Here is a 25,349-nt window from a genome sequence, read left to right as displayed (position 1 = left end):
GGCACTGGATAGGCCTGAGCTGGACACATTAAAGCAACGCTGTGATTAAGCGGAACACGAGTAAGCGTTATGTGCTCCTGATTGCCATTACCATTGAGCTGTGGACTAACGCTCCCAACGGGCTCTAGATCGAATCGGAAATACACATGTGAGATACTATATTATTTGTGCCTAAATGTTGGGCTGGTTTACCTATAAAAGGGCACCGGATAGGCTTGAGCTGGGCACATAAGCATAGCACTCTGACCCCGTAATACTTTCGGAATTTTGATGGCATCATCGCCGGCTGTTACTTTTGGGCTAACGCTTGCCACAGGTTCTTAAGAGGATAAAATAAAACGTGATTTGATTGCTAGTCTATGTCTATGTAAAAAAAGCCTAAATGTTGGGCTAGTTTACCTAAAGAATGGCACCGGATATGCCTGAGCTGGACATAAGAGCGTGGCGCTCTGCTCCATGTGCACCTTGAGGATGCGAGACTCATCGCCGCTCGTGAGGCGTGGTCCCACACTGCCAACGGGCTCTGGCGAGGAAGATATCTGGTTTACACATTGGCAAGGCTTGGCCTGCCTTAAGTTGGGATAAGTCTTACCTAAAGAGGGGCACAGGGTACGATTGTGCCGGGCATAGCAAAGTGATGGGACGCTCTGCAGCGTATTGCACAACTTTAATATCGTTGCCAGAAAGCAGACGAGGACCAACGCTTGCAATGGGTTCTTGAAAATGTAAAAAACATTCAGTCTGTGCAGGACAAGGAAAACTGGCCAAAGTTGGGTCTGAGCGAACTGAGATGTCATTGGCTGGCCCACCTAGATAATGGCGCCGGAAATGCCTGAGCGGGACACAGCAAAGTGAGGCTGTTATTGGCTGCGCTCGTAAAGCTGCTACTTGTCTGTGTGGTTGGGAACTTGGGCGAAACCCTGCCGACTGGTTCTGTGAATGAATCGAAACGGAAAATGAAGTTTTAGATTTGCATTTAATTTCGGTAAAATATGACTATAGCTATGTACTGGTTGTTGGCACTTACCTTGGGCGCATTGATATAACATTTTGGGAAAGTTGAAATTCAATTATAATGCCCTGGTAAGGCTCTGGTAAGCCAAGCTCTTTATTAAAACGGACCAATTAAATTTTCCTCTATCTTAGCTTTATTTCAAGCTCATAGCATTGTCGAGTACCCTATCCCAACATTCAGGCAGTTTTCAATTTAGTACAGAGCAACAATTTTCTGACCATACTGCATAGACATTATAAGATTTAAGTATACATCAATTAATTTTAATTTTTTTATCCATTGATTTTTCCTCACAAAGAAAGAGATTTTAAGTAAAAAATCTTTTTGATTGAATATTGGATATCAGTTTCTATCAAAATATTGTTGCTCTAAAATATATATTTTTAAATTGTAAATAATGTAAATTACTGAACTATTAAAATCTCAGTAATTCACAGGCGAAGCAAGGAAATTGCCAATGAGTATATAAATTTATCTCACATAGCATTTTCCCTGTAACGCTTTCTATATTTGGAATATATTTGTACTTTAGTATATGGAAAAAGCAGAGACTTTTGTAATTGAATAAATTAAATCTTTAAGCCAATCATATTTATTTTTTAATTTTAAAAATTTACTTTAATTTACAATTTAATATTCCAAATATATTAAAAAAGTCACAAGCCAAAATTGTTAGCTTAATGCTTGACATTTAAGGCCAGAGACTTTTATTTTCACACTAAGAAAACTTCACACAGTTAAAATACTATTTTAATTTACAAAAATCATTTTTCATTTTAAATATAGTACGTTTAATATATTGCTTTATAGCTGCATGAAATTAACTTAACGCTGTTAAACCTCAGTTATCCATCTGTTAGCAAGTATTTATTTATTTTCCTATTTTGTATGCACATTTATAAGTTATTTATAAGTTGGCTTAAGTGATTATTTTAAAAAAATACCATTTTTGGTCATTATAAAATTTGTTTAAATTAAATTCAAGAGACATTCTTTGAAATTAATAAATAATAGTTTATTTTGGTTAAGACGCAAGCCTGTTTTAGCCGAATCGGCTTGAACTCGAAATTCCAATTTGTAATTCCCTTGAACTGAACTTTAAGCCGGATAATTTGAATCGAACAATATTTCAAAATAATTTTCTAGCTTAAGCCAATAAATTATGTGAATATAATTAATTAAATAAATAAGACTTTTCTTTTGAAAATTATAAGTAATCTGATAAGACAATGTTTAATCCAAAACATGTACTACGTATTAAATTTTAGGGCGAGGTTTGAACCGTAAACATTTGCTTTTTTTATTATTTTTGCAAGCTTTTCAATTTGTTTGTGTTCACATTTCAGACAGGTTTGCCTTGAAAACAAGATATGGCAAACAAGGTATTTCTTAAATAACTGCCACTAGAACGGATAACTGAGGTCCTTGCAATAGGATAACAATTGGCAAACAAGGCCGACTTACCTGTGATGACCAAACGTCCTTTGGTCGCACTCAGACGCGTCTCTCCAGTCAAACGATGCTTGGTCCGACATTGGTAGCTCTTGTATCCGTCTTCGGGTCCGACTTCACGAATGTGTAGCTCGCCGGAGGGCAGAACGAGGTATTTGCCGTCTAATATATATTGTTTTGAGTTGAAAAGTAATTAATAAAAAATATATTAGTGATGACGTTACCGGGGTAAACTTAAGCTATCATACAACAAAGCTACTTTTTAGACAATTAAAAAAAAACTCAATTAAAATCGTTGCTCTAATTGAATTTTTCGCATCGCCATCGAAAGCCACATGACACAGAAATATAAAAATAAACCAGGAATTCATATATTTTCGGTCTCTTAGATCTTAACGCTTTGTGCAAATTAATAATTATGTCAATTGTTAGTATCATGCAATGTGGCTTTCGAGATGTATATTAAATATTTAATGAAGTTTTAGTCCATTTACATTTGCATATGCTTATGCAAGACTGAAGTTTTTAACTTTTTACAAGAATTTGTTTTAAATATTTACCGCAATTTTCAGTCTTACAACAACAAGCAACATTCCGTTCAGACAATAATTTATTGCATTTTTTATACAATACAATAAATTAGTCTAAAATAATTATTTCACTTATCACTAACTTTACACCATGACAAGCTGTTTCTTGTCGAAAAGAAATTGTAGAAAATTTAATCATAGTTTTAATATATACTGTTTTTAATATTCTGAGCAAGGCTGCAAACCGGTTTTGAAACGAGCCAAAACGAAATTCCAAATTAAATCGAAATATATATTTTTTATTTTAGAGCATAATATAATATAATAATTAATATATATATAATATCGCAACATTTACTACTTTCTTGAAAATGCAAAAAATCTGAAAAGTTAAGTTATTTCGATAATTTAATTTATATTATTATTTTAATTGTTCTATTGAATATATACAAAATGTGACCAAGAGAGGTTCGCAGTGAAACCTAGGTTCATAGGTGTAGAAAACCAGTTAGATGAACCGAACCTTAAGGCAAAGCATTAGTTCGAATTGTGAACTGGGCTAACGAATATTATTCTTGGGCTTGCAGCCTCGACTTTCACAAATATTATTGAGCTGCTCTGTAAAAAAATTCTTCTAAAGAGTACAGATATTTCCACAATTTCTTTTCTTAATGATATTCATGCTACAACAAAAATGCCAATATTTTTAGCTGATGTGGATTATCATGTGATGATTTTTGTTAAACAGCCTTTGGGTTACGATATATGGTACATGTTTATACATCTTTACATATGCACAAATTGATGATATAATTATTAGCATTTTTGTTAATACATATTTACAGTTAAATTATTTACACTAGGCTACAAAACAACGCTACTTTCAACTACATGAAGGGGTAGGTTCTTGTGAATGGATTTTGGCAAGTCAGGAGCGACTCTTGGAGTTTGTTTGGAGTGGGAGAGGATGTGAAAATAAAAAGAAGAGATTCGGAGTTTGGGCGGAAAATAAAAATAATAAAAAAGATAGAGAAATTGAAATTGAAAGTAAAGCAAAGCAAAAGTAATCGAATGCCTAACAGCGCAGTAGTTTGGGGCCTGTTAGAGAAAGTCAGGGACCAAGGCACTGAATGATCGACTAAACAAGCTGGCATTGAAATTTGAAATTTGAATTGGACGGGATTTGTTTTGTGTGTGTGTGTGGCATGACACTAGAAGCAAGGCTAACACTTAGAAAACTTAAAGCTAGTGGTTTACCGCTAGCTGTGACATCGGCCTGCGGATATATTTCACGCTCCTCGTCCTCGACCCACGAGTCGACCACAATAAAGTCGGCAACAAAACTGGGTATATGACATTTAAGGATTGCGCTGTTGCCGCGCAGAATGGACTCATCCATGACATTGACGCTGTAGGATTGTGGCACAACTGCAAAGTGAACGAGACGGAGAGAGAGAGAGAGAGATAGGAAGATGGGCTTCCATGAAATAGGCTGATGATATCAGATAAACGAGGATAAATCATAAGGTAATGTTGGATGGTTGGCCCCTTCATGTTTCTACAATGGCAATAAGATACGCAAAGGTGCTGTACCCGTTATGTTCTTGGTATAGACACCGCCCTCGGTATCAATCCAATCGGTTATGTCGATGTGATCGGCCACAAACGACGGCGTCTGACATTTGAATATAGCTGCATTGCCCTTGATGACGTACTCATCGTATACTTGCGACTCAAAGAACTGTTTGACCACTGAAATGGCAATAATTTGGGTACGGAAACATAAGCAGGGCATGATTCGAAAAAGCAAAGATAATGTTGGAGTATAGGTTAACAGGGGAAAAAGAGTTCTGGCTACAAAACTAGACTAAGGCCTAACTTAATCGATTAAAAGCTGCAGTTAATGCTATACCCATGGACTCGTCGGGCAGTGGGCGTATTATTTCCACGCCCTCCTCATCTAACCAAGCCTCAACGTCTATGAAGTCGGCCACAAATGAGGGCACCAGGCACTTGAGCGTGGCAGAGTTTCCCCGCAGCACAAATTCATCGATGACGCGTGTCTGATAAAACTGATGCACAACTAGGAGAGAAACGAAGAGTTGGGCGCATAAAAATGATTAAAGAAATTGTGAAATAAATGAATTAAGGGAAACTTTGTGGACACAGTACATTTGGGATTGGCGCCCCTACGAATATTAATTAGAAATATAATCGATTGCAGTACCCGTCTCCTCGGCATTGTTGGGATAGTAATTGCGACCCTCTGAGTCCAGCCAGAGATCGACGAAAACGAAATCCGCCACATACGAGGGTATCTCACATTTCATAACTACAGAGTTGCCACGAATAACATACTCATTGTCGGCCTCCGATTCATAGGATTGTATGACAACTGAAGCAAATGATTTTCACAAAGAAAATTAAAGTTCAAAAGTTCAAATTAGGGAAATAAGAGTGGGAACAGTCGTTACGAACTAAGTGTTTACATCTAATCTAGTATAAATAGGTTTTGATTGGACTGTACCATAGGCGCCAGTTGAATTATCCCGCCACAATTCGACCCCCTGATCGTCCACCCAGGCCTCAATTTGCACAAAGTCGGCTACAAACGAGGGTATCTTACACTTGACCACCGCCGCGTTGCCCTTAATGACATACTCGTTCTCGGCCTCGGTTATATAGAACTGTGAGACGACTGCGTGAAACGGGTGTTAAATAAAGTAAAAGCAAATTAACTTGTAAAGCTTGGAATTGGTTGGGATTGGTTGGTGCTAATTAAAATTAAGGATTGCAAATCAATGCGAGGCACACCATAATTATCGGAGAAAGTCAAGACATTGCCCTCCTCATCAATCCAAGACTCGACACGCACAAAATCAGCAACAAACGATGGAATCGAACACTTTAAAACGGCAGCATTGCCCTTTATAACATATTCGGTCATAATTTCGGCCTCATAGAACTGATTGACCACTGAAAATGTTTTAAAACAAGCGGAAAGTAAGAAATTATAAGAAAGTTGGAAAGTGAAATGGAATATTGAAGGCCCGTGTTAAATTAGTAAAAACTAAACTAGCTTAATTTTTGCGATTAGCTAATACCATAATTATCAGAGTGACGCAGTTCGGTGCCCTCCTCATCGATCCAAGACTCAACCCGAACAAAATCAGCCACAAACGAGGGTATGGAACATTTAAGTACTGCCGCATTGCCTTTGATGACATACTCCATTAAAATATCGGCGCCATAAAACTGATTAACGACTGAACAACAGATGAAAATTTAAGCAAAAGTTATATTATTTGAATGAAATTAGAGTAAAAAGAATCAGGAATTGGAGTGGGAAGCCGCTGCTTAAATATAACAACCACAATATCTGGAGAATCTACCAAAATTATCCTGCGGTATATACTCCGTGCCATCGCTGGCTACCCAGGCCTCAACGCGTAAAAAGTCGGCCACAAAACTTGGTATGGTGCACTTCAAAACTGCCGTATTCCCCTTGATAACATACTCCGATACAACTTCAGCTTCATAGTACTGGTTGACGACTGCAAAATGTTGAGAAAGTATTATGCAACAACGAGCAGGCTAGTAAAGAAAACCACGCACTGTAGAAAGTAGATCAAAAATGAAAAGAAAATAGCAAATAGCAAATATGGGGTAATGGGGTAGACGGGAACTTCTAGTTTCCAATATGATCGATCTTATAAACTGTGGAATCGCTTAGGTAAGTATATACCCATGCCCTGTTGGTCCTCGAGTGTTCCATAGAGTTCGCCCTCCTCGTCTTGCCAGGAAACCACCTGCACAAAGTCCGCCACAAACGATGGGATGGAACACTTGAGAACTGCCGAATTGCCGCGTATGACATACTCATTGTTAACCTCCGACTCGTAGAACTGCTGCACAACTGCGGGGAGGGGGGTTAAGGGGAAAATGAAAATGATTTCGTGTTGAGAGTGCAAGGTAGGGGAATGGGGCAACACCTTGCGTGTTACGGGCGTGTGAAACTCTTCAGCAGCCTAATTGAAACAAGAGAGGTTCAGCTTTTAAGCGACAAGAGAGTAGCAGGCGCATTTAATGGGCCTTAATGCGCAATTTGATGAGATGTACATAAATATTTAGTTATGCGCCGCGCAACTTCCCTGAGAAAGTCCACAGGTTAATAATAGTTTAAGAACATGGCTCATAGACACGCACTGAGAAAATTAGCCAGCATACATTTTGTAAGAAGGATAAATGCAAGAAGAAAACAAAAAGAAAAGAAAAGTTAATGAAAATATGGTTTGGGGAGGAGCACTTAAAATTCTATGATGCTGGTCAAACACAACTGTACATGACTCTCTCTCTAAAATAACCTCAAAATGCACAAACCATATTCGGTGCCTGGTAAAAAGTCCTCATTCTGATCCGTGTGCCAGGACACAACACTAACAAAATCAGCCACAAACGAGGGTATCTCACACTTCAGAACTGCAGCATTTCCGCGTATGACATAAGCCTTATTTACATCAGTATCGTAGTATTGGGCAACGACTAAAGTAAAGCCACAAAGCAAAATAAGAATCATAGTTAAGCTAATTCGAAAAAAATAAATTAACTAAAGTATTTGTATATTCAATAACAAATCATCAAATAAAAGTGGAGACACTTGACGAAGCTTGGAGAATTGTTCTATTTGTTGGTAACCTGGCCAGTGTTGGTTAATTTAGTTAGGTCTTTGCAATAATACACCTGTGTCGCTCGTATTTTACAGTTATTAGTGAAGCAGTTTGGTGTTGTTTGTTGGTGGGTGTGGCTAGTACTTAGTACTTTAGTGTTGGTTAACTGTACTTGCACTTTACACGAGTTTTCTGTGGGCATATGCTGTGTTGTTCTGTGTTGGTTGTGTGTGAGAGTGTTGTTGTTGTTGTTGGGGGTATAGTTTGCAGAAGTAGTTAAAGTAGTGCTGTTTTGCAACACACGCACAAACACTCATAGACAGAAGCACACACCGACACACACACACAGAGAGAGAAAGAGAGAGGCAGAGAGCCAAAATCACACACCATATTCAGTGTCTGGATAGAAATTCTCTTCCTGATCGGTATGCCAGGAAATGACATTTACAAAATCAGCTACAAACGATGGTATGTCACACTTCAATATGGCCGAATTGCCGCGTATGACAAACGCCTTGTGTATATCCTCTTCATAGTGTTGCGAAACGACTAAACGTATAGAAGAAACAAAATAAATCTTTATAAAGTAAGATGGGAAAATAGATCGTGAATGGAATAATGGAGCTGTGGCCATGCGATTTTAGTACACCTAAGCCTAAGAATGTAGTGCAAAGTGCTATGCTAGACTTTTTTTGTTTTATAGTTGTTGTTCTATTGGGAGCAGCGCACCATATTCTGTGCCCGGAAAGTAGTTCTCCTCCTGGTCGGTATGCCAGGAGACAACCTCAACGAAATCGGCCACAAATGAGGGTATCAAGCACTTGATAACCGCCGAATTGCCGCGTATCACATGCTCCTTGTTCACATCGGCCTCGTAGTACTGGGCAACAACTGGAAAGTGGTGTGGTATGAAGTGCGTTTAGTGATGATATATTCCATGAGACTCTACGATAAGGCCAAGCAATTCTCACGCTCGAAACACCTGTGCAAACATGACAACTTTTTCGACTTGGGTTCCTGGAAACAATTTGCGCATTTCCTGTTTGTCGGAAAACAATTAAACGGCCAATTAAGTGGAAAGTGCGAAATAAACATAATCACAGCCAGGCCCAGTCCGAGCGCTATATTAATTAAAGCCATTTAATTCAACCAGAATTTCGAGGTGTAGCCCGTGCTCCAGCCATATTTCATGTCGAGCAGCAACATGGTTGTGGCCATCATCATTATCATCGGTCTCCACTTTAAACATATTTTTGGCACTAAGCCAACATGATAAATTCACTTAGTTAATAGGAACAGAGACGAGTTCATGCTAAGCAAAGCCAAACGACAATAATAAGCCAGAGCTGACTATGGAGCAGGGGACTAGCTCAGGTTGGGTTAGGTCTCATGGCGTGAGCTAATTGCTGACTAACACGTCGAGCTACGAGCTGCGATGACTAAGCCAGGTGGCAAACCTAGGGGTTGCTCATATATGATGGTAACATAATTAGGTAAAAGTCATTAACTTTCGGCCTATTTGGACCTGGTTTATGCAAGCGGAAGTAATGGATATTTCCACAGCGATTTAGCTGACAGTATAGACAGAGTGTGTATAAATAGGTTCACGGAGCAACACACAACTCTGGCGAGTCGCTGCTATGAACTCTGGCTCCAGCTTCAAGACAGGCATGTGTTGATGTGACAATTACATCATCGGCATCATCAGCACTGTCGAACAGCTTGCACAACGATTAATTGCAATGAAATTGCATAGACGACAGGCCAGACATATGGCAAATCCCTCGCTGCACTGCGAGGTGGAGGTGGTCCAAACAAGGCAACTTTACCGACAAAGTCCGACATTAACATTTTAAAGCTTTAAGCTTCGCGCGAACATTGCCCATTGCTGCAATCCGGAAAAGCAAAAAACTAACCTATTAAAGGGATTTCAATTTCAATGAAATTAGCCAAAGAAAAAGTTTTTTCAAATTCGACTAGTAGATGTTTTTTTCCTTTTCGCGGCATATATAAACAACCAATTGTTTAAATAAATCATCAGAAATTTTTAAACGCTTTCCCATGTGCAGTTGATAATTTAACCTGGTTTGCATAAGCGAAGAAGTTGACAGCCCTAAAAACAACGTAGACAGCCGATTTATCTGTTCTGAAACTTGCTGTAAAACTGGAAAATTTATTTGTTTGAGTGCAGTGCAAGCATTGGATGTGGTTGACATTATAAATAGGTTTCCTAATTATTAAATATTTGTGACTAGTTCAGTATAACATCGGACAATTATTTTTTTAAATAATATAAAATACAGATTAGGAAATTTGACTTTCCAGAAATTATAATAGTTCGTAAATTAAAATCGCTGCTTTTAATGCATCGGACGATGTGAATTTCGTATTTAATAAATTTTGCTATACTTTTTTCAATATATTAAAAGACATTTCATTTGTTTTTATTTGGAAATTAATCTCCATCTTTTGAAAGCCATAACTAGAAGTTATTAAAGCTGTTTAATAAAAACCTATGCTTAAAATGATTTTGTTTAATGATCGATTAATCACATTTATCGATCGCTGAGAACGAAGGTAACCAACATCCATTGACGTGCTCTGCACTCTGTAGTATCCAACGCGCTCTCTCTAGAACACCGACAACTTACCTGCTCGCACATGCACGTCCCGGGATATGATGGAGCCAAACTGGTTGCGTGCCAGACAGGCGTAGACCTGGGCATGCACTTCCTGACGATAATCCTCGGCGCGGAAGGGCGGGAAGACCAGCTTGCCATCCGACGAGATCTGACGCAGGCCGGGCACGTCACCGACGGCGGTGCCATCGCTACGGACCCAAATGATTTCGGGCATGGGATTACCACTGGATTTGCATTCGATTTCGGCGCCCGTGGAGTTTGAGAAGTCAATGCGATTGGTGGGTTCCTTGAGAAAGACGGGCCCCTTTTGGTCAGCATCCGGTGGATTGGCAGCTAAAGTGCTGCTAACAGTGGCTACGAGAGGAAAAAGCGAGAAAATGGTCAAGAATTAGTACAAATAACAATTAAAAACTCATAAAGCAGCTTAAATATTCAGGGCAACGCAGCGGAAGTTGTGTATACACATATACTCCAATACAAATATGCATAGCTCCAAGTCCGTATATATATATTTGTCATCATATTTGTCAGTCGACATGTCAAGTCAATTGTCAACAGCTTGGCTTTTGTTCCATAGCTGTCGTGCTTGGTGCTGCTCGACAATTGAATGCTATGGATCAGTGACTGTCGCTATTGCTGCCCAGCGGCAAGCCCGTATGTGCTGAACGGTGACGGTGTTGCTCTGACAACAACCACATCGAGCAAGAGTGCTTTAATCGGGGTTGCCCGACAACGAGATACGCCAAGCCGCCGGTACAAAAATTGGAACACTCTTCTTTGCATACTTAAGTACACAAAAGAAACACGTAGAGCTTAAGATACTTTTTTTTTATCCTATGGGAAATGCATTCCTATTCCAATCTTCTCAAAATTTTGTAATTTTAGTGCATGTATATGGCACCTAAATATTAGTATTTACCAAAGAACATGGTATTAGTGAGTGAAAAATAATGAAAACCAATTTATACGAAGAACCTGCATCGGACATATGCTTAAATCTTATTTGGAAATCGTTCTGCTGGAAACAATCGGAGGCATCGACAAAAATATTCATTCTGCGTATGATACACGGCTCTAGCTTTTATAGACGGATATGGCTAGATCAACTGTGCTCAAGAATATATATATATTTATAAGTGCAGCGAAGCTTCTTTGTCTTTGTTACATCTATTTGTACAAAAACATTATACCCCTTTTAATCCACACCCAATTGGTTCAGGGTATTTTAGCAACAATAACAACAAAAGCAAAACTATTGAAACTGGTCGCTCTTTCACTTCCTCCGCACACAAAAGGCAGCAGGGGCAAAAATCGTTCGTTGGCACTTTGGAGGCTGTCGCACGACAAAATCCGCCAGAGATCAGCCCATGGACCAGGCCGAGAGAAGTGTTGAGCTGATAGAGGTGAAAAAAAGAACCATCAGCCCCCAACTGGGATTGTCACTTTTGCATTGGCAAGCAATTTCATATTCAATTTTATGCACTGGCATGGTCACGGCCCGCCCCTTCTGCCCCTGCACAGGTGCTTGCAATGACAACGAGTCAGTACGTTGCAGTCGGGTGCAACTGACTGCTTAATACTCTATCGCAGTTTAACGAAAACTTAAAGCAGGGTAGCCACTTAATTTATCTGCTTCTCTGATATGCCGCAATACAAGTTTAGATCTTAAGAGAAATTGATCAGTAGTATTCATTTATAATTTGTTAACTCTCACTCTAAGTGGGTGGGAGATAAACTTCCGATTTGCCAGGCCCCCATGGAGTCATATATTCTCAACACCTTATCGGCATACGCCTTATAGGTACGCCTTATTGTACGATGCTCCTGCGGAAAACGGACATTGCCCAAACTAAACAACTCTTTTAACGGGTATAAAAAAAACTATTCTAAAAACCCGCAATTTTTATTTGAAATTTTATAGTTAAAAGAATGTTATTATTATACTTTTAAGAGTACGTTGTCAAACCGTTAAATTTATAAAGCCACGCCCATTTAGGGTTTACGATCATGGGAGTTAACTGCTTTTACGGAAAATTATATTTTTTTACAAATATGGTATGTATTTCTCTATATCAACTTTTTGTCCTGACAGACTGACTGATTGGTAATCAACGCACAGGCCAAATCAAAATTCTCGTAGATGCCAAGCTTTCTCAGTGAAAATGCAAAGATTTTTTGGGCGCAGTTTGAAGTTTTGTGCGATAGGCTTTAAACTGATTTTTAAAGTCCTACATAAGAACTTAATGAATACGGGCTTAAGCGAATTTTAAAAATTGTGTATGAACACGGTTGTTTGAAAGTTTTTGGAGTTCCAGAAACTCCGAGCAGAAAGCTGCGTGGAAAGCAATTTCTAATCTAATCTAAAGACCACTTAGACATGAAGGATTTTTAATTCGAAATATGATTAACCAGTCAATCAATAAACAAGGTCAAAGAAGCTATTTAAATTGTTTGCCTATTACGTCGATAACCCAAAGTCCGCGAAGCACTTGACTTTCAAATCCATGTAATCATTAATCAGCCCTAACGATAGCACAGGATAGATGGAATGGACGAAATATGAATGTGTATTCTGTATTTTTACCTTTTAATTAATTTTTTTAATTTTCTGATATTTAAACATTTTTCTATCGTTCTGCTTTACTGTAACGACTATTTCGCATGTCCTTCAACCGCGCGTTGTTGAATTTTTGGGTCATGTGGGCACTTGTCTCTAATTTATCATTTCCATTCTCGCATTAATTAATGCTCAGCTCGCCTTTCAAAACAAACAGCACGAACAGCAACAAATTAGCTGCGAAATAATTAAAAAGAGGGCGCGTGCAGTGGGCGATTGACGCACATTACTGTGTCAGTCTCCACAAAACACTGCACTTACAGTGTTGTAAAACGCTTTTTAACGCACTTTCGTAATGCAAATCAATGTTTTATAAGTGATACGCACTTAAACCCTAAACCCTAAACCCTAAACCCTAAATGTTTAACGATAAAAAAATGCAGATAATTAATCTTCTCCTATTTTCAGCATAGCTGGTTACAGCAACTAATTAGAAATATTTTTGCAATTCTAATTTTATTTTGATTGTACACATTCCGAAAGAACATTCATAGTCTTTTGCCTAAGGCACAAGTTTACCACAAGCGGCGTGTTGCCCTGACATTTCAAATGAAAACGAATTAATTAGCCTTACAACAACACCAACAAGAGAATAACACAAAAACTGGAATGACTGACAAATTGAGGCTTGAGTGTGTCGCATATAATATGTACGTATTTTTCCAAGTGCTGGAACTTTTCATTTTCGGTTGCCGTATTGGATATCTATTGTTGGACAGTTTTAGGCATCGTAGCTTACGACAATTCCTTAACTTTAAAATGCAGGAAATGCGCAGACGACGCGAGGCGCATTCAAAAACCAATTCCTTTTAAATTATTAAAATGCGCAACAGCGAACACATGGTAGACATATGAACATCACAGGCTCTGTTGGCAAGTGGGCACGTGAGTCTTGAATAAACATATATGAGTGGTAAACATTTACATATTATTATAAATATATATCTATATATACGTCTGCATGCGCCGCAAAATGGCAAGAAACGATGAAGACGACAATGAGGGACGGACTTTGCGAATCAAATTATATCTTCCAGCTGTTACACATATGCTTTTCACTTTTGGAATTACGGAAACGATTAGAAGCAATTGTTTGGGCAGAAAAAGGCTACCTAAAACTATATGCATATATATCAAATCAGCATTAAGCGCGTATGTGAGTCACACAACGTTGTCTGAACCCATTGAAAATGGCTAAGAAATTACATTTATGTCTCCCCACAGAGTTTATATATGTATAGAAATACTTCACAAACTGAAGAACTTACATTTAGTAGACCCCCCATTTTTACCGCGCAGATTAATTTTATTTCAGATCAACGAAAGCTTACCCCGTCTCTACGATATTCCAGCTATCAGCGTATATTGGAGCTAGAGACTCATAATTTGAATGGGTATATTAATGAGAGATCCCTAGATTTTGGACACCAGCCCTCGTTCCACACAAAATTGAAATTTTAGGAGATAAAGCTACGCGTTTTGGTATATACATAAAATTAAATTGAAAATTGAAACGGATTTCCTATAGAGTGGAACTGTGGATAAATGTTTAGAAAAAAGTTCGAGTGATAGTAAAGACAGCTCGGCGCAGGAAATTAGTTATTATGGTATTCAAGGCATTCCAGCCGATAATGCAAGATCCATAAAGCTCCCTGAACAAGAGAAAATGCCTTCTTTTATATGTTACTGCCATTTCAGCTTTATAAATACGGGTATGAAAGAGGTGAGCAAAATATTTCTGCTTACATTTTTAAAATATATTTATTTCATATATTTGTTGTTTACCAGTGCATCGTAAGAGTAGGAGATAAAATATATAAGTATTATATATTTAATCTTTGCCCTTGTTGTTCCCTTGCTTGGTGCGACACTCGCTGCTATTTATACACTGAACTTATTGAAAATTTATTTTAAAAAAGGGCATACTGGTTTCGTAATGTACTGCAATTAACAGGCGAAAGCATCTCTTACCCCACTAGTATAGAAACTGAAGACCTCAAATTTGAAATAAAGGTTTTTCCCGCATATTCAAATCAGAACGAGTTGTATTTTTCTATATTTTTCCCATCGTCTTATGTCATTGACTTTTTGATGTAATGATATCAAAATATTAAAAGTAACATTCCATTATTCCCCCCACAATAAAAAAAAATAATAGTATTACATAAAAACATTAAAAATATTTCCATTTGTGGTAACTTTCCATCCTCCCCCCAGATTAAAAAATATCTAATATTAGAGGCATTCCCTTGTAATCTTGTTTATTCAATAACTTATCCTATAAAGATACGTTTATTGTGGATGTGAGTATAAAAAAAGTTTGAATATCTTGGAGGGCGGTGAGTACAGGGTATTATTTAGTCCAACATTTACTTATTACTTGTTATAGTTGGTTTTGCTTTGCGACTTCTTCTTTCCGTTGCACTGTTTGCCTCGACCTTTTGGAATCTTCGGTTTGTTTGGTTTTTTTTTGCAAATCTTTTCGGCAGGTGTTTTTTTGAATGGTCATATCAAAGTGGCTCGGTCAGTTTCTACCCTAACTTGAAGTTTTGGCAAATCGCAAGCTTAATAAACAAACCAACGAAACCGGTTCCATGCCGGCAACGTCTTTCCAGATGCTGGTGACGACAGCAGCTGCTCGACGAATGCGATTTATCCCAAAACGAACACAGCAACAACAACTGAACGCAAGTTTATTACGTCTCTCAATTGTGTCGCGCAATTTTCCAATTACATACATAAATACACATGAATCAACAGAGAGTACACATAGGAATATACTTAAGTATACCCACACAAACGTAGACTAAAGCACTAAGTAACACAATTATGGATGTGGCAAAATGATTAAAACGAAGGGGGTTTCCAAGTGGCATTTATGTCAGCTAAGGTCATGCTTTGCAGTTGCCGACCCGTGCCACATGCGGCAAGTACAACGTGGGAGCTGGCGCTACGAGTCTCCGGTCTAGAATCAAACAAACGGCCAGTACCATTCCACAGTAAACAAACAGTAGCACGAACGCCAGTCGCAAGCAAATTCAATTTTAAGTAAACAAATAAGTTAGCACATGTACATAAATGTATATGTGCGAAAGGATGACGCATAGAAAAAAAATGCCAAGCCATAGAAAAGGCTCATCAAAATAAGAGAAAGGTATTTGTGAATATTATTGTAGAGCTGCTTCCGATATTAGATATCGGTTATATGATTCATTGTCGTTCGCAATTTGGGGAGAACGGGAATACGTTTAATGCATGTCACGCCTTATCATAACTATGTGTCTGTTTACGCCCTTCCAATGCCTACCTCATCTAATTAACCCATTCCCAGTTACACACAAAGCCCAAAACAACACGCAATTACGTCCACCTATGATTTTAGTGAAAGGAAATAAGAAATTAATAACTTCCTGTCAAACATAAACAAAGCGCCGAAGTTCAATAGGCACACGTATGACACTGACGCGCCCAACACAGACCGCCCCAAACATACAATTCAACACGCACAGGTCAGAGGTCAGCTTAGAGGCCTGCTTACCACACTGACTGACACGCAATCCATTCGATATTTCTATCAACAGTAGAACAAGTCTATGAGTTATTTAGACACGCACTTGACCGAACCCCTCTCATTACAGGCTTAGCTTCTTATAGTTCATACAGTATTTCTGTAGAATCAAACGTGCCAAAATGCTGATGCGTATTATTTAGTATTATTCAGATATCATATATAAAAACAAGAAAGAACAGGTATCAACGGCGCACCGATGATTAAATAGAATTATTATTAATTATTAATTAGAAATTGTTTTGCTAGCGATTCTACCTATATATCATAAGATGTTGACACGATGGTTCAACGAATTATGCCAAGCTTAGACAAAATATCTTGGAAACCCGATCATTCCTCTGAGTGATATATGATATTCTGGTCCGATCCGGAGCAAAGTCTCATGACGATGGCTTTCAAGCTGAGAGACTAGAATAGAAGCATACTCTGCTGTTGATACCGATTAAGAATATATTTATCTTGTGGGATCCGAGAAATCTCTTTGTATTCGTGACCAAATTATAAGTATCTTTGCACTGGTATAAAAACTTTGCGATTGTGAGTTTTAACAAACATCTGCCAGCGAGCTGAAAACCTGTTCACCAGCTGTTCGAGAATCGCCAAACATTTGGAAAAGGTCTGGCAGTTTGTGTTTTGCCCACTCATTCATTAGATTCGTTTCGCGGCTAAGACCCACACAAAGTCACGTTTGCAGCAACTGTTTAGGCTGCAAGCAAACTTTAATAAGTGTTTGGCCAAAATGCAATTAGCTAATGTTTTTAGATGCCTACGCGAAAATTGCCAAAACGCAATTCTAACAACTCACCGACAGACCAGCTTTCAATTGAAGTCAGCGTCAAGTCGGACGACAACTGAAACCACAACCTGTCCACCTTGTGGTCGACGACGCGCTGCTGATGGAGAGGTGAGAAGATAGATTGACAGACAGAAATACACATACACATATGCCCTGTATCTGGACCGACCTGGCGCACGTGAGACGCCGTTAAGCTGACAGGAGGTAAGGTAGACCAGCGCTTAGGTGTGGGTACTCACAGAGAGAATAAAATAAGAGAGAGAGAGAGAGAGAGAGAGAACGAGAAAGGGAGAAGTCACGTTGTGCACTTACCGAATGGCTGATTGCGGTAGCAGACGTCGTGGCTGTCTGAACATGTGGCACAGTGTTGCAAAACTCATCATAACTTATTCAGCATTATACTTATCTACACTAATAAACTGACTGATTGACTGACTGACTGATGACCAACACACAACCCAAACCGTATGAGCTAGGATGCTTATATTTGTACTGTAGTTAGGTTATGCCTTATATCATCTATAAATTAGCCTAAAATTTCAGATGTAATGCCTAGAAAACGCTTGAAACCAAGTTTTTTTTTTTATTTATGTGAGACTTGGTTCACCCCGAATGGAAAATTGGGGTGAAAGTTCCTAGTTGAGCCCGACTGGCTTGTTTATCAAAAATGAATATATATTTTATAACACAGTACAGAAAGATGCGATGACGACAACGACTGCAAATGTCAGTCAGAGAGGCAAATACTGAAGTTGACGGGCGCCGCCTGGGGGAGGGGGAGGGTGTTGCCACCGCACAGTCCAAGAGAGAGGGTGGTTTCGCTCCAGATTCGCCAAATAGAGTCTACACACGTGGGCGAGCATTTGTATACCTGAGTGGGCGGGTTTGGTGGTTGTGCATGGGAATGTGTCAAGAGCCTGCGGAAGGCGAACCAAGCGGGCTGCCAACTCGCCGGGCAAACAACAACAAACACGACGAGAGTCCAACGATAGCGACAGGCCCGACAAGAAGCTGTCCAAAAGGCGGGCCAGACGCGCTTTGCATATTAAATGCGAAGTGTTGTTGGCATCGCATTAATTAAGGCCTCAAGATATAGCCAAAATGGAGAATAAACACACGTGCAATGGAACTTTAAATAACTTTAACATAAAATAAAAGAATTGTTTGTCATTGTTGCTGTCTGTCGCGCTCGTTAGCCAGATTACAGAACCGCGATAAAACGCGACGAGTTGGCAGCTCCCAAAAAACGTGACTCAGTTTACACACACACACACACATGGGTGTATAAACACGTTCGTATAGGGTGTATGCGGGCGGGGGGAGCTCTTGGCATTCCGGGTCGTACGCGACGTATAGATGATGTCTGCCTGATAAATGTCACCTCGTTGGGACTCTGGGCGAGGCAATCAAATATATTTACAAATTATGGCTTGATTCTTTTTATGGGGGCGCCAAAATTATGTTAATCTTCCCTCTTTCTCCTTTTCTACTTTGTCTTACTTGTTAATGAAGATTTCAGATCAACTTGCCTCGGTTTAGAGATAGACCTTTTTTAATTTAACGCCACATAATTCAACGCCAACCTCACCAAATCGTTCATGGGACTGCTTATAACTTGATTCATATTTAGTGTGTGTTGGGACCAAGAGGTGATGTGTATCTTTTCTTGAACGTTTTGTATATTTCTAAAGAACTGTTACGTTATTAAGCTTATTTACTCGTTTATTTATAAAACTTTGCTGTTGACACAATCAATTTAAAGAGGTAGCAAACTGTGCATTGCGACACGCTTCGGGATACCAATAAAGAGAGAGTATCTACTTAACATCCACTTTACCTACGAATACATAACTCGCACACACAGAAACACACCCACACGCACCCGGCAACTCACCCACCCCGTGGAAAAAGGAGCGGAAAACTCAGCACTCAGTTTCTCGTCCTAGTCCAAATCCACGGGGCTTGCTGAGTGAAATGCGGCAACAGCGCGGGGCTCTAAATGATTTTGAACGCGCCGACAACCAGAGACACAAAATGAGTATTATAATTTGTGGGCAAGTTCTTTTTTTTTTGTTGTGTTGATGATGATGATGCTTCTTCAGGCAGAGGGAAGATAATTATTGTAGGGCAGCACTGGTGCTGGGGGATGGGCGAAAGAATGCGTGCCCCTGCACAAACACTTTGTTATTATTGCCGCTCTGAGATAAATTAAATTCAACGTTCTCTAAATATATACACACAATATACATGTGATTCTCTTTAGTTGAAATCTTTGCTTGTTGTTGGCCAAGGAGAATTTTTCAATATACTTACATCAAATTTCAAAGCAGTTCTAACACTGACTTACTTAGTTCTCAGTCAAAGTCAAACCGAACCCCCCTGATTAAAATAAAAAAAATGTAGAGTAACAATTTGATATAAAAACCCTTTGATGGCTATTCAAAATTTGAATCGCAAAGCCGTGACAAATAAAAATCGTAATTTATATATTTTTTAATCAACTTTACAGTAGGCCATGCAATTACTTGACACGCTCTTAACTTAAGTGCTAGAAATCGTTCTCTATCAAATTTTTCTAGGCCTGCAGACACATAAATTGCCAGCGATGCATTTTGAGCAGCAGCTCGTTAAATATTTTCGGCTGCCGCCTGTTTTTAATATACTCGCATGTGCATATCTATATATATATAAAGAGATATACAGATGCACAAGACATATCTGGGTTGCCTATAGAAATACTTAAAAGTCTTTTGGACTTGTTAAATGAGCTTAAGCAAAATGTATGACAAATGTTTTAAATGGCCCACGGCATGCGAGACTGTGACTCTTTGATGCTTGAGCTGTCTGGTGTCGAGAGGATTTCCAAGGAATTTATAAAGCACAAATAAATAGATTTTCACATATTACACAGCCAAACTTTCTGTTGTTTTCGACTACTTTATAAATAGGCTTAGCTGGCTCAGCCCCTTTGTTTCGTATGCGATTCGACGCACAACTTTCAAATAATCACATAAAATTGCTGCGCCAATGAAATGCACAGAAACTTGGCCCATAAATGTGCAACTACATGATGATGTCTCAGCCAGATCCCTAGCTCCATTTACCCCAAACAAAGGCGCTCCGGCAAACAAAATGCGGCATTCCTGCGGCTGTGTCGACAACTCCTCTGCACTCGGGCACAAACTGTAATAACTAATAATAAACCGAACATGCACACAGAGACACGTTTCGAGAGAACCATTAAAAATAAATCATGTATAGAAACAAGTCGGAAGACCCAGAGAAACAGATACCCTGTACCCTTGTGCTGTAACAAAGATTGTAACTTTCGCATATATGCATTTTTTAAAAGTGAAATATTCGGAATCTGTGTAAGCAGCTCTCCCTACGATATGATCAAAAAGATGAGAAATATCGGAAATAAATTATATAGATTTAAAGCCTATATCTACAGACAGATTGGCAAACGATATCTATATCCCGACTATATATATATCTATATCTTCTGCCTCAAACTTCCACAAAACCAGAATACCCTTTCATACCCATTTTAAATATCTACAGGGTATATAAATCTATAGAACCGAAAGCTGCAGCAGCTGCTCCTCTTCCACGCTGAAGTGTCTTCCGATCCCTTTGCCTAATGCCTGTCTGCTGCTTTTGTTGTTTGGACAAGCGCCGCGTGTGATATGCCTCCATCGTCGGCGTCTCATAAGAGGGGCCTGATTCCATCGGCATCTCGGGCAACTCGCATCCCGCGCCTCTCGGTACCTCGGCTAGTGCACATCAATCATTTGTAATTATACGCTCCTCTCCTTGCGTCTATACTCTACGCTTTTCTCTCTTTTTTTGTTTGATGGCCTAACGGAAATGGCTTTTATTTTGGCAGCCCAGTTCAGTGATCCGATCTTGGTGCGTGTGGAGCATCTCACTCGCATCGCGCACTCGAGGCCTGTCATTTCCCTCGAGACAATTTATATGCCTTAAGTAATGTGTAGCATGAGATATACAGTTGCAAAGATCGGTGAATTCCAAAACTGATTACATAGAGAACCCAAGTACCTGGAAAAGATCCTAAGTACGGCAAATAATCTTTCTACTGAGAGTATTAGCCTATTCTCTGAATGATTACACACTCTAAAACTGTATGTCAGTTATTGTCAAGCAGTCAATCTCAAACTGTAGCAGTTATTGAATTTGTCGATTTGTGTGGATGGGTCCGGGTCTGGTTACACACTCGCATATTCTTAATGTTTTCAGTTTCTAATCTGAAAAACGTGACTACAAACAGAGAAAAGAACAATAGAATGTACATCTGGATCCTTTCTTTTTTGGGAGCAGAGTATAACGGTGTAAAAGAAGGTAGAATATATATTAATAAGTCTACTTCCAATACTAATAATTATATAGATTAACGAACAGACGGTATACAAAATCAATATACACTTGTTCACTTTGTGAAAACAGTAAAAAAAAACTTATTAAACAAATCATAAGCTTAACTCTGTTTTAGGTCAGCTGAAAAAACGTTATTGTTGAACAATTTAACAGAATGTCTTTAAAATCAAAGAAGCTAAGAACTTAAGGAGGCTAACGAGCTTATAACTGCTGGTTTTCATTTACCATTTGTTTGTTACTTAAAAAAAAACAAATTGTCAACCTTATCTTAACAGTTATCAAAGCAAACATTAGTTTTCTTCTGATTGTAACAAGCATTTAATTACCCAACTCTTAGGCAAATTGTCTACAAAAGCAGTTGACGATTTTCCGACAATACTTAAACAAAGTTAACAACCACTTTAACATGTTGTTAAAAGTTTCTGTGGCGTTCAACTTTATATTAAACATGCGACAAGAAAATGCGAGTGCAGAATACAACATTTGAATACCCTTTAAGAGATTATTAAAATTTTGTCATTAAATGTGTAATGCGCAGAAGCAGACATCTCCGGCCCCATAAAGTGTATATATTCTTGATCCAATCTTGATTCTTCTCAGTTTTAAAGCCATCTTCATGAAACTATACACAGGACTGTGGGAATCGACCGAATCAAACACCTTTATCATATAGTTACCACAGGAATGATAAGTACGTCAAAAATGAGGCTCATATTTTGTTTTTTACATTATTCGAACTACCACACAGAGCATCTTGTTCAAACTTAGAAATTGTAGGCTTTACTACTTGCTCTAACATGTATCCAAATCGTAGGCCATATCTCTACAAGATTCCTAAATTTTGAGCGTTTTGAAGATAGACATTTTTCCTGTTACTATTTAAAGATATTCAAATAATATTATTTTTCCCCATCAAATCGTTTATTATGCGCTATGAACCTAACCTTTTGTTTTCAAGGGGAAGAGCAGGCGTCATTCAATATAACTAGTTTTCAATTGAATTGAAATGAAACAGAAGGGAACTTCGAAGATAGGCGCAGCTTACCTGGAAAAAGAAAGCGAGTCGCCAATGTATGTTATTTATATAAGCTTATATAAAAACATATTCGAGATAATACTGAATATAATAGTTGTTTCTATTCATTTTATGCGCGCTGTATGCTCAATTGTTCGCTTCCTGTTGATATTATGATTTGCAGTGTGTAGCTGTGAGTTGAATTTCAAACCAATTGAATTAAATGCGAATTAAATGCGTTGCTGCTGCCAGCGAAGATAAAAGATGCATTTTAGCTTACAATATGTTCATATGTCTGTATGCCTATGTGTGTGTGTGTGTGTGTGTGTGTGTGTGTGTGTGCGTGCTTGTGTGTGTATGGATAAAAGCTTGTTTACATTTTTTCTGTACACACATCTGTGGAGAGGAAAATTGGCGCAAAATGTTTTTAATCAATTTAAATTGAATGATGACCCGCACAATCAGCGCAAGATGCGCGCCAGCTGCCCGAGAGAATTAGTTTTGGCATTGTATCTTTTACTTGGCCACTTGTAACTCAAAAGTATCTTGTGCGCTGCTTTTGAGACAATTTAAATAAAGATTGTTATATTTTTGTTATTTTTAATGTCGGAGTCTTTTTGACATAATTGTTTAACACACGTATTCTATTCGATTTATTTGTGTACAAGTTTCCTTTCATTCTTTTAAACCTCTAAGCCGGTTTCAATTTCATTCAATTATTTTAAATTCCGCGCATGTGAAGTCACATAACTATTAATGTGCACGAATCCGATATTTTTATCCACTACTCGACAGAAATATTTAATTTCAACACGCGACTGACAATAATTTGTATTTTCTTGTGCATTTCGTGTGTTATTTTTGTGCCGGTTTCTTGTCTGCTCTTTCGTGCCAATTTATTTATAGTTGCCTTGCAAATTGGGGGCTTGATCTACTTCATGTTTTTAATGTAATAAAAATTATGCATACGCCACGTGGGCCGCAATAAATACATTTTTTCGCTTCGAATATGAATTTCTTATAAGGCCATATTCCCTTAAATGCGATGCAGACATTTCAATATAAATTTATAAGCTAAATATAACTCGTTTATGGCAATAGCACAATCAAAGCCATTGTGTTCTCCAGAATGATATCGGAACGGGTCAAGTGTTTGCCCTGCTCAATTGCGTCCCGCAGAGGTGACCGTAATAAAAGAAAATTATTGAAATATGCGAAAATTCAATGTCGTTGCTTAATAAAGCGAAAAAAATTAATCATGTGCCTTTATACCTGCTATATAATATGCGTATAGCTCCTACATACATATACCATACTATATTTTGTGAGATTTATGCTTAACTATGAATCACTGTGGCTCCAAATAATAAAGGAAATGTGTCGAGTTTTCAACAATCTCTCTTTTATTTAGCAGGGCGAGGCAATGAACCGCAGTTTATCTGCTGCCTAAAGCACAGCAAACAGCTGAGAGGAATCTAGTCGGGTGTACGCGACTGGGAGATACCCAATACCCAGCGCCTAAATAAAGGAAATGCGGAGAGATATCGAAAACATATTTAATGCAAGAATATATGCATATTTCAAATTTTAGGACTATAAGGCAGATGTCTAACTGTCTGGATCAACCCAACTCGTTATCCCGAGCATATGTGTTACCTTCTGCCTTTTACTTATAGCTGCACCCAACCCATATACCCTTATTACGCATTTTAATGGGTACAGGACATAATCAGACACAGTTACATCAACAGAAATATCTAAAAATGCATTTATATGCAAAAGGCCAGTAAATGTCAAAAAGCAAACACTCAGAAAAGCCACAGTGAAATAAAAGTAAAGTAAATGAAGTTAGCGCAATTAAATATTCATAGAAGTCATCAAAGTCGAGCGGACTTTTCAAGAGAATGTGTCAACAAGATAAAACCGGGGCACAGAGCAAAGAAAAGTAAAAGTGTAAACTCATAAACAGAGACAAGCATTTGAAGAGAGAAACATTGCACAATTCCACCAAAATGTATCTGTTCGACTATTTGTTTTTCTAGCATTCTATTTTTATACCCTATACCAAAAAGAAAGAGTTGTTGGAGTTTCTTTCGGAAGCTTAGCACGCAGAGTTATAGCTGAATGTATACCGGCTACGAAATGTATGGTAAATGTAGTCTATAAAATATGTGCATTATTATTTTATTTGTTTTTCTTTAATTTGAGCTCTCTATTTAAAAATAAAGCCCGTGGGAAATGAGTATCTGCACGCCCGCTGTGTTATTTCAACTCTTATTTATCATTCGATTCAGAATCTTTAGTTTTGACGCATTCTTTTCCATGAGATTTCTATGGCGTCTCAAGTGCTATCTCAATTGAACAAATGTTAAACATTTTCCCCTGAAATAATATGAGAAATATTTATAAAAAAAAGAATAAAATTACTCACCAAGAACAGCAACAGCTGCGCACAGCGTTAGCCATTTGAGGCGTTCGTTCGGCATCATATAGGCCATTTTGTAGTCCACTCCGGATTATGAGTTTTCCGCTCGGGGTTGGTCTGTTGACTGTATCGATTAAATGCAAAAAAGACACCCTTTCTGGGCACACACGAACGCGACGATAGCGAGGTAAGGAGTAGACCCGGTGACTCAGCTGCTGCAA

At 38.4% G+C, this 25,349-nt stretch overlaps 1 protein-coding gene across 1 annotated transcript in view; it reads right to left on the bottom strand.

Annotated features, from left to right (window-relative positions):
• Dscam1 (Down syndrome cell adhesion molecule 1) overlaps window positions 1-25,349 on the bottom strand; it is a 73,978-nt gene that overhangs the window by 42,209 nt on the left and 6,420 nt on the right. Inside the window, exons 2-7 of the mRNA XM_064696078.1 lie at window positions 25,135-25,343; window positions 10,316-10,660; window positions 8,394-8,555; window positions 8,052-8,213; window positions 7,378-7,539; window positions 2,480-2,629 (exon numbers count right to left, since the gene is read on the bottom strand). Coding sequence (XP_064552148.1) covers window positions 2,480-2,629; window positions 7,378-7,539; window positions 8,052-8,213; window positions 8,394-8,555; window positions 10,316-10,660; window positions 25,135-25,201 — 1,048 coding nt within the window. The 5' untranslated portion in view covers window positions 25,202-25,343. The remainder of the gene's footprint in view (window positions 1-2,479; window positions 2,630-7,377; window positions 7,540-8,051; window positions 8,214-8,393; window positions 8,556-10,315; window positions 10,661-25,134; window positions 25,344-25,349) is intronic.

Source organism: Drosophila montana, unplaced genomic scaffold (assembly GCF_035044405.1).
Source record: "Drosophila montana isolate Dmon_TW-CO22-7 unplaced genomic scaffold, ASM3504440v1 contig_3833_1, whole genome shotgun sequence".
Taxonomy (NCBI): Eukaryota; Metazoa; Arthropoda; class Insecta; order Diptera; family Drosophilidae; genus Drosophila; species Drosophila montana.
The sequence above is the reverse complement of the archived record's forward strand: the minus strand, read 5'-3'. Positions and strand labels throughout refer to the sequence as shown.